Raw genomic sequence first — 10,858 nt, forward strand, 5'->3', positions numbered from 1 at the left:
AAAATATTATCTGAAAAGGCTCTTAAAATACTCCTTCCTTTTGCAACTATGTATTCTGTGAAGCCAGATTTTCTTCCTAACATTGAGCAACTGACAGGATGCAAACTCTATGAGAATCCTTCTATTAAGGAAATTTGAACAATATAGCGCTACTCTTCTCACTACTTTTTTTTGAGGGAGGATTGATGAATAGTTAATTTCACAAAAAATATCATGTTCATATATAAGTTTAATTGTTACTTGTAAATAAATTTTTTAAATAAGTATTTACATTTTTTTCCATTTTAATTTCTAATCTGGTAAATATTGATACAATCCACATAAACAAAAGCTCTTGGGAGTCCTCAGTAATTTTTATGAGTCAAAAGAGGTCTGGAGATAAAAAAAAGTTTGCGATCCGCTGCTTTAGAACACTGCTTTTCAGCTTTGACGGACAGCAGGATCATCTGTAGCTTTAAAAATTACCGCCGTGTTGGTCTCACCCCTAGTGCCTCTGAATTCGCCTGGGGTGCAGTGTTGAGCGTCGTGATTTTTTCAGGCCCCCCAGGTGATGCCGACGTGCAGCCAGGGGTAGGAAGCACAGCCACTGGGCAGATGCTGGAGATGAGCAGGCCCTGGCCTTGTCAGCATCAACTGTATTGCAGGCACTGTTCTTAGCGCCGGAGGAAGGGCAGTGAACAAATAGAAAAGTCCCTTCCCTCGGGGAGCAGGAGAAACATCTCTTCCCTTTCTAGAAGAGGAAATGGCTAAGCAGGTAGACAAATAAGTGTTACCTTCTGTAAGGTTGGAGGTGGACCTCATGAAATACCAAGGCCAGGGTGCAGTGGAGTCCTGATGTGCTGGTTTGCTTTGCCTTCAGACCAGGTTTTGGCCCCGGTTTGCTGCAGTCTTCAGAGCTGGTGCCCCCTGACCCCCAGCAGCCACAGGCGTCCGCTGAAGCCCCATTTGCTGCCAGAGGGATCTACTCGGAGGAGATGCCGTCGGTGGCCCGGCCTCGGCCTGTCGGGGGTACCACAGGTATATGTGGTTGTTTAGCTTCCATTTGTGAGCTATGGGACATTTACTTTTTGGCTAAATTGAAAGAGATTTTATTTTAGGTGTCTCAGAGTATCAGTTTGCAGTGGTCTCTGTCGCTGTTCAGGGCTGTTTCCCCTCAGATCCTGACCGAGATGGAGGTGGAGAGGGAGGAGACAGAGGGGCCGAGCTCCTAAAGCTGCTGTCTGCTGATTGGCTCTGGAACCAGGCCCTTCATGTGAAATTCACGGCACACTTCCTCCAGGAAAAACGTTTCCAAATCCTTACTGTAAATGGAAAGATCTAGGTCTGAGCACTTTGGATGGCATGAAAACAAGATTTCGTTTTCAAAAAGGTGGTTTTTTCAGCTTGAAATGAACGACTCTCAAAGTCTGGGTGACAGAGCAAAACTATCTCAAAACAAAACAAAAGCAAGTAGTTTAAGCCAATTCCAAATTTGCAATAATTGGTGGATATTTTTTCATTATGGCTTTTCTAGGAAATTCTTTTATTTTGCATTGTCTCTTACTCAGCAAAACAAATAATATATCCTGGAATCCTCTAGGTTTTCCTGAACTTTACAGGCGCTTTGCTTTGCAGTGAGTCTTGATTCCCCTGCGAAATGTTAGGTATTTGAACTTCCCTGCCTGGCATGTATACTAAGCAAAATTCAGATGTATTAATTTTTAGTTTAAAATCTGAACGAATATAGAAATTATACATATCAAACATTCAAAAGGAAATTATTTTAAAATTTCTATTAGATGAAATTGTGTAAAAACGTATAATAGAAAATGTTAAGATTTATTAGAAGGATTACGTTTTTAACTATAGAAAATTATGAAACATGTATTTGTCTGAAAATTGCCAGTTATTTTCAAAAAAAGAAAATAGAGTACCTAGGAGAAATTTACAGCACCTCACGATCAAGAAGTATTTTTATTGTAGAAGATACCTCAGATAAATTAAGTGGGCCAACCTGAAAAGGTCAGTGGGAAGAGGAAAAAGGTCCAGTTTTTAAATTATTTTAAAATTGCAAATTAACACCATAATGCACCATTTCTGTCATGAAATTCTTTTTATAATAATGTGGTATGGTAAAGTTAGCATCCAGTTTCTTCATCTGTGTGTACTAGGAATATCCGTACTTACCTCCTTGGTTGTTTAGCTGATAAAAGAAGATGACAGAAGTGCCCAAAATAGTGCCTAGCATGGCATAAACTTTCTTTTTTTTTTTTTTTTGAGACAGAGTCTCGCTCTGTTGCCCAGGCTGGAGTGCAGTGGCCGGATCTCAGCTCACTGCAAGCTCCGCCTCCCGGGTTCACGCCATTCTCCTGCCTCAGCCTCCCAAGTAGCTGGGACTACAGGCGCCCGCCACCTCGCCCGGCTAGTTTTTTGTATTTTTTTAGTAGAGACGGGGTTTCACCGTGTTAGCCAGGATGGTCTCAATCTCCTGACCTCGTGATCCACCCGTCTCGGCCTCCTAAAGTGCTGGGATTACAGGCTTGAGCCACCGCGCCCGGCCGGCATAAACTTTCAGTAAATATTAGCTGCCATGACTGTTGTCACTATTATTTTCAGTGGTGGCATAAATTACTAACTTTTTGGAAGGCAGTTTGGCAGTAGGACCTACAGAACCTTTGATTTGTTAATTCCAGTTCTGGAAATCCAGGCTCACTCTCCTAAAATCCAAAATATTGAAAAACGACATGTGCCAAGATATTTGTCACAGCATTGTTTGCATAATAGCAAGGAATTGTTAGTTTCCTCAGATACTCAGGAGTGAGGGCATCCCTGAGTAAGTCCTGCAGCTACTTAAGATGAAGAAGTCATGAAAAGCCAGAAAAGGGGAATTTGAGATTTACCAGTTGCCTCCTATGTGTTTGATGCTTGATTTGTTTTATGTCTTTAATCCTTGAAATAACCCTCTGAGGCAGATTTTTTTTTCTTTTCTTTTTGAGACGGAGTTTTTGCTCTGTTGTCCAGGCTGGAGTGCAGTGGCACGATCTCGGCTCACTGTGACCTCTGTCTCCTGCGTTCAAGCGATTCTCCTGCCTCAACCTCCCGAGTAGCTGGGATTAGGATTACAGGCATGCACCGCTGCACCTGGCTAATTTTTGTATTTTTGGTAGAGATGGGGTTTCACCATGTTGGCCAGGCTGGTCGTGAACTCCTGACCTCAGGTAATCCGCCTGCCTCAGCCTCCCAAAGTGCTGGGATTACAGGCGTGAGCCACTGCATCCGGCTAAGGTAGATTTTTTATCCCTGCTGGAGAAGTGAGGAATCAAGGCTCAGCAGTAGCCATAGCCCATTGCTCAGGGTCACATGGCTTGTCAGTGGCTGAGCTGGAGTGCAAACGCCGGCTTGCTGGGCTCAATGCTGACTCATGGAGGAAGCCTGTGCTGTATTGTTAAGTGAACAACACAGGATATAAAATCCTACCGAATGATGGTTTCAGCTACTGGAGTGGCTTTACACAGAAGGTGTACTTTTCTCCCTGTGCAGTTGCTTGAGCCTTTGGAAATGGGGAACACTGCACTGCTCTTATAGCATTTTGCAAGATTTGCTCAAACAATGTCTGTTGGGCAAAGAGTGCTGGCAGTCCTGATCATTTTAATACCGTTAGGATTTTTCAGTAACTGACCCAGTGGTCCAGTAGAGTGCATTGCTCTGCCCAGAGCCAGGACAGCTTTTCCTGACTTTTAGTTATCATTAAATATCCAAATAAAACCATTGAGGAGTTCTTTTTTTTTTTTTTCAATGTGGTTAATTAATTGAGGTTGTTGGTCAGGTACCAACAATTATAGCTCAGAGCTATAATCCCATCATGTTGGGAGGCCAAAGTGGGAGGATCACTTGAGGCTAGGAAGAGTTCAAGACCAGCCTGGCCAATGTAGTGAGACCCCATCTCTTAAAAGAAAGAATTGAGAGAATTGAGGTTGTTAATTAAAGAACTAGAGTAGGAATAGACTTAAAGATGGAGGAGGTGCCTCTTTTAGCTGTGGATGCTTGGAGCCTTTGTGGTTCCAGTCTGAGCATCACTGGTGAATTTGAAGAAATTTCCAAATTTGGAAATAAGTATTCTATTTCATAGTGCTTAAGGATCACTTTTCTCCCTTAATTTGCAGTATAGGTGTATTTCCATATGACAGAAGTTGATGCGGGAGAAAAATATTGTGTATTACCTGGCTTCCATGGCAACAGGAGGCTGCGGATGTCTGGGTGTAGGAGGGTAATTAGCTCTAGAGAGTCCTCTGGCTCTGCCATCAGCTCACCTCACCAGTGAGGCTGGGGGAGTGGTTTTAATTGTATTGTGGCTACATTACAGACGCAATATGGGTTATAATGAATATATACTTTAATATGCTGGATTTAAGTAGATACATATCCTGCCTTTTAAGGAAAAAAAATAAGCGTATTGTATATCCAGCTCCTTGTGAATCTCGAAGCCACAAGCAAGAAAGAGCCAGGCTTCAGCTTCATGGTGGCTCCCAAACCTTTCACGCCTTTCTTAGTAAATGAGCTGTTCCTCGTTGGTAACTGCCGCAGAGATGGAAGGAAGTGCCTTCTTGGTACCGTTTATCCCCAGTGCTAATGTCTAGCCACGAAAATAAGGGCCTTTCTGTCAGCCTCTGAAGTAAAAGAAAATCAGAGTCCAGGAACCAAGAAGCTCATGGTCTGTTGCTCTTAGGAAATGCCATTCTGGAGCTAGAACTGGTTCCAAGTCATGATCCCTTGTCCTTAAGGAGTGCAGTGGTCAGAGCTGACAGTGTCTTCTGACAGGGTGTTTTGGAGGGAATACACCATGGCTAGACGTGGGGAACCCGTGGGGAAACAGTTGCATCAGGGGCGGGGTGGTGGTTCCATCACAGGGAGGAAGGGTCATCCTCATGCAGTGCTTCAGGAGAGGAGCCCGCGGGCTTTCTGATGGGCTGGTAGGAGGTGCGCAGGAAAGAGGAGTTGGGCATAGAGTATGGGTTTTTAGATCTGAACAAGTAGGGCTGCACGGCCCTGGGTGGAAATGGGGAGGGCGAAATGGGGGACAGGCTTAGGCTTAGGGATGAATGTCAGGGAGTCAAGAATTCTGTTTCAGACTTTTTTGCAATGGGATTTTCTTCTTTTATTTGTTTATTTTTATTGCTTGGTCCATGGTGCTTCGTGGTACATTTTCCTACCTATGGGACCCTCAGGAAATGCTGATAGTATGGCAGTTGAGGTGAGGTTTCTGGAGACAGAACTGGTACCAAGTCCTGATCCCTTGTCCTTAAGGAGTGTAGTGATCAGAGCTGACAGTGCCTTCCTCGGCAGCCATACTCTCCTATAAATGTTGACCAGGCCACTCCACCGTGTTCCTTCCAGGCTCCCAGATCCAGCACCTGACACAGGTGGGGCTTGCCAGCAGAATCGGAGCTCAGCCAGTGGAAATCCCCCCAAGCAGAGGCAGCCAGTACGGGGGGCCAGGCTGGCCTTCATACGGGGAGGACGAAGCAGGGCGAAGAGAGGCCGTGAGTATCTCCTGTTCAGGTCATCATTTAAAATTTACACATAGGCCAGGCGCGGTGTCTCATGCCTGTAATCCCAGCACTTTGGGAGGCCAAGTCAGATCAGGAGTTCGAGACCAGCCTGGCCAACATAGTGAAACCCTGTCGCTACTAAAAATACACACAAAAAAATTAGCCGGGTGTGGTGGTGTGGGCTCTGTAGTCCCAGCTACTTGGGAGGCTGAGGCAAGAGAATCACTGGAACCCGGGAGGTGGAGGTTGCAGTGAGCCGGGATCGCGCCACTGCACTCCAGCCTGGGTGACAGTGAGACTCTGTCTCAAAAAAGAAAAAAAAAAGACATAATCCCTCAATTTAACAGCTTCTGCTTTGGGGTCCCTTTTTAAAACCTACATTTAAAAAAGTTTTAACCTCTCTCACGTTTTCCCGCCTTGCTTGTGTTTTGGCTTATAGTTTTTAGCATCTAGCTTTTAGGAAGTGTATAATTTTTCTCTAGGCAGAGTTCAAGCTTAGTAGTAAATTTGAATCTATGGGTGACAACTCTGGAGTTGATGTTTGGTGAGATTGCTGTATAAATATTCATGCTCTTCCGCAGCATTTGTGTTTCACTGTGGGTTTATTAACGTCATTCGTATTATGACCATGCGTAGGTAATTTTGTAATAAGCACACAGTTGGGGATATTTTAAGGCACAGGTTTTCTTTTTGAGACTTCTGTTCACTCACTCACTCAATATGAGCATCGGTAATTCCTACAAGTGCTTTCATTTGCTTTTCTCAAGAACTGTATATCCTGGGGGGATAAATTAATGAAGTTTGAAAATGCCACCCAGAATATTACTTTTTGTTTTCTCTTGATCGTTACGCTACAGCGTCCGCTGCATTTCTGTGCCTTCCCAACACACACACTCAATTCCTTTCATGGCTGGACGCCCTTACTCAGTGAAAGGACATTAACTTCAGAATAAGGCGTTTCCCTAAAGGAGACATTGTTATACTTAGAGTCTCAGCTATCTGCTTTAAGTTTGCTGCCATTTCTCCTTTTTTGCCTTCATTTTGCCCAGCTTAGCTTCATGAGGTGTTTGGGGTTGGTTTTGGTGTTTTGTTTTTTTGAAAAAATGGAGACAAGGTCTCACTATGTTGACCAGGGTGATCTTGAACTGCTGGCCTCAAGCAATCCTCTCTCCTTGGTCTCTCAAAGGATTGCGGTTACAGGTGTGAGCCACCGTGCCTGGCATGGGGTGTTAAGGTTTTCCCGTCACATCCACTTTGGAGCACTGCTCGGTCACTCTTTGGAGAAGTGAAACGTAGAAAGAACCTAGAGCTGGAATGCCACGTTTGGCTCACAAATAACTGGATCCTAGCGTGTTTTTTCGTATGCAGATTTAAATACTCTTACATATAAATGCAAAGAGACATTTTTTTCCACTGGGAGGGAAAAAAACATGAAAAAAAATCTGAAAAGTGTAATAATTCTCGTGAAACTAATGCCAAATCTTTATGCTGCAAATATCAGCAAAACTATTTTATGCTTTAGTGCAGGTAAGTTTTTAAAGACAAGGCTCTACAGAGCCCACAGTAGGCACACACACAGAGACAGGAGACAGCAGCTAGATAAAGCGGAAGATGGTTGCGTGGGCTCCAGTCCAGGACAGAGGCGGCTGTTCCCCTTGTCAGCCTTGCGTGGATCCGCTTACCTCCTTCAGCTCTCAGATATCACCCGACCTTTCACCTCATGGGGCACTGCAGCCTCCCTCCCTTCCTGTTCTCCCCAGCCCCTGGTGTCTTCACCCCTCACCTGCGGCATAGGCAGCAGGGCCCTGTTGGAGGGCTGAGTTGGTGGATGGACGTGGGCGGTCCTGGGAACCTTCCTAAAGCCAGTTTGCACTTGACGTCTCGGCTTATTCTTCCGTAGGAAGTACAGTGACGTTTGCCATGTTTTTCAGACACACATGCTCGGACATCAAGAGTATTCTTCTTCACCGCTATTTCAGGTGCCAAGGACTTCAAGCAGGGAGCCCTCAGCTCCTCCCGGGAACCTCCCCCACCGGGGGCTGCAGGGCCCTGGGCTGGGTTACCCCACCAGCTCCACGGAAGACCTCCAGCCCGGCCACTCCTCAGCCTCTCTCATCAAAGCGATCCGCGAGGAGCTCCTCCGGCTCTCCCAGAAACAGAGCACCGTGCAGAACTTCCATAGCTGATCGGCCTCGCCTCGCAGATTTGCCAAGTATCCGCTTCCCGTGGAAGCAAGACCAAAAGGAAATCAACTGAGTGGGTGTTTGGAAGAGGAAGGAGCAACTCCTGGGCAGCCTGCCTAAGGGAGGGAGCAAGTTGCAATTTAGAAGATGCCATATGTCACATGACAGCTCACGAGCCTTTCACTGGGCTGGCAGTTGACCACTTGGGTTCGGTTGAAATGTACGTATTTTGGCCAAAAGCCAGCAGCACTTCACAAAAACAAAACACAAACCTAAGCTAACAAAACGACTGCATTCGTCTCTTTTTTAAAGGCAGAGATTGAACTTATAGACAGCATAGGGATGAAAGGAACCAAGCGTTCCTGTGGCATTGAGACTGGTACGTGTACGATGAACCTGCTGCTTTGTTTTCTGAAAAGAGGTTTGAAGACATTTTATTAACAGCTTGATTTTTCTCTTTTACTCCATAGGAACTTATTTTAATAGTAACATTAACAACGAGAATACTAAGACTGTTTGGGAATTTTAAAAAGCTACTAGTGAGAAACCAAATGATAGGTTGTAGAGCCTGATGACTCCAAACGAAGCCATCACCCACATTCTTCCTCCTTATTCTGGTGCTAAGCTCCAAGGACCCTTCACCTTCATGTCTGAAACGCAACTTTGGCTTTTTCAGTGGAAGAATATGTTGAAGGTTTCATTTTGTTCTAGAAAAAAAAAAAAAATCCCTCCCAAAGCGGGGCAAAAAGCTTTATATTTATTTGGTTATCCAAAATACAGATCAAAGTTGAGATCTACGTTCTTCATTGTATTTGCTGTTTCTTAATTGGGCATATACAACTCCTGGTCACGTCCCAGGTCAGCACCCATCGCTCAGGCCAATCCTGTAGAATGAGGCTTTCAAGCGGTCCTCACTGATCCTTTCTTCCACTTTGCTGTTGATTTGTTCACAGATTATGTTTGAATGAGAAATCTTCCGTAAGCAAAAGTTATTTAAGAATTCCCAGCACCACCACATTGTTACACATACATCCCTACCAGTCACATTCCCTGTGTTCAGAGCCTGGAAATGAAATTGAGTTCAGTTCAGCCTCTGTGTAATGAATCAAGAAATGTAAAAGAGCTTTGAGACCACAAGGGAAAGGAGAGAGTTGCGTCTCATTTCTGATTTTATTGTGCTCTTATTCTGTCGAGTGGCTCTTAAAATTGTCTTATGCTCTTTGGGCCTAAGAGAGGATCATCTCGCTTAAGATTTACTCCCGATGTAAACATTTCCCCCACTTTCCAAATAATGGCAAAGAAAACAGTGGCAAGGGCCATTCTGTTTTCTGGTACCTGAGTGAAACTCAGAAGAAAAGCAGGCTTAGCTAAGAGATTTTCACTATGAACCTGTTTTTATTAGATCAACGAAGACAGTCATGCATCGCTTAATGATGGGGACGCGTTCTGAGAAATGTGTCATTAGGCTGTTTTGTTGCTGTGCTAACATCCTAGAATGTACTTACACAACCTACATGGTATAGCCTACTGCACACCTAGGCTGTGTGGCATGGCCCATTGCTCCTAGGCTATAAGCCTGTACAGCCTGTTACTGTACTGAGCACAATGGTAAGTATTTGTGTATCTCAACATATCTAAACATAGAAAAGGTATGGTAAAAATACAATTTTATAATCTTATGGGACTGCCATCAATATGTAGACCGTCATTGACCAAAACATCCTGATGTGTGCATGACTGTACTTTTCATTAAATAACAGATAAGGGGCTAAAATTTGGGGCTCTGACTAATCAAAACCTGTGTATCTGTGTCAAGTTTTAAGACCCCTGAAACAGCTAAAACGGGTTTCCAGAGTGTAATCACTGGATTTCAAAACCATGTTTCAGCCCTTCATTAATGAAGCCTGTTTTACAGATTGAGAGTCTTACAGTATGAGGAAAGTTGGTTCTGGGAAGTTAGGATGTAGCCAGTTTTCATCTGGACACCTCGGAAAGCGAAAGAGTGCAGGAGAGTAAATCTCTCAAGGACGTTAAATAAAGAACCAGCAGCATCTTACCAGGCGATCCTCGGAGGTTCCAAGGAGCGTTGGAGAGAATGCCCCCTTCTGGGCTTGATGACTTGGTTTTGGTTTAATACAAAATTTCTCTTGGTCTTGATTTAATACCCGACTGTCCCCAAACTGAACGATTCTCTTTGTATGTCACTCAAAAATACCAGGTTTCCTGAATATCTTATTAAGAATATCAGAGATGCAAGCAGAATTTTATTATGGACACCTTGTAATGAATTCAAATCGTGTGACAGCAAATGGGATAAATGGCCCCGTCTCTCCCAGTTCTGCTCGGGGCCATACGGGCTTGCACACAGAGTGTACTAAAAATGGTGACCTCCTTTGAGCGTTGCAGAAAGAGGGCTCTGTTTCAAATTGAGCTGACTATAAAAGCAATTTTGATGTCTTTCTAACTACCTTAAAGGGATTGTAACTGTATTTGTATTCTTAGAAACAATACACTTTTAAACAGATGTCAAGACCAAAGATGATGTATAATAAACCGCCAGTGGTTGTGGTGTGGTGTGAGCAGACCCCCGGATCACCAGCACTCTGTTGGTGGTCATAAAGCACACGCAGTTTGTATTTGCTTCCTCTCGACGCCTGCCACAACAGTTTTACCAGTCACCAAACTCAGAACAAACTGGCTGTGTGGGCAGCACCATACCCTAGCGGTCTTCAGACATTCAGTTCATGTCATCCACTGAAAAGAAGGGTCCTCGTGTTGACAGTGTGTGGCTTTGGAGTCCACTTATGGAAGCACTCTACAATGAACAGTTGAATTTTATGTCTATTTTTTCCTATTTTAAAAGTTCTAGTGGTAACACAAACTGTAAATTTGAGTCATAATGTTTGGAGAAATGATTTTCTTTTTTTTCCAGAGTCTACTTTGTCACTCACTGACTGTGTCTGGTTCCTTCTCTGAACTTCATTCTTCCCATCAGCCAAACAAGAACAGACCTCCCCCGCCTCCTCCCAGGCTCCCTAGTTGTGAGAATCAAATGTGATCGTGTGTACAGATGTCCCGTGAGGAGAGCGCATAAAGCACTGTGAAAATGTAACATGCGTCTGTGTGGACGCCCTGGGATGAGCGATG

General features: G+C 44.2%; 1 protein-coding gene across 1 annotated transcript in view; it reads left to right on the plus strand.

The window, feature by feature from the left end:
- The window catches only part of KIAA1549 (KIAA1549 ortholog), a 106,707-nt gene extending 97,853 nt beyond the window's left edge, over positions 1-8,854 (plus strand). Inside the window, exons 18-20 of the mRNA XM_011995505.1 lie at positions 860-1,017; positions 5,374-5,519; positions 7,460-8,854. Coding sequence (XP_011850895.1) covers positions 860-1,017; positions 5,374-5,519; positions 7,460-7,714 — 559 coding nt within the window. The 3' untranslated portion in view covers positions 7,715-8,854. The remainder of the gene's footprint in view (positions 1-859; positions 1,018-5,373; positions 5,520-7,459) is intronic.
- Positions 8,855-10,858: the final 2,004 nt, after the last annotated feature.

This window comes from Mandrillus leucophaeus, unplaced genomic scaffold (genome assembly GCF_000951045.1).
Source record: "Mandrillus leucophaeus isolate KB7577 unplaced genomic scaffold, Mleu.le_1.0 Scaffold49, whole genome shotgun sequence".
Lineage (NCBI taxonomy): Eukaryota > Metazoa > Chordata > Mammalia > Primates > Cercopithecidae > Mandrillus > Mandrillus leucophaeus.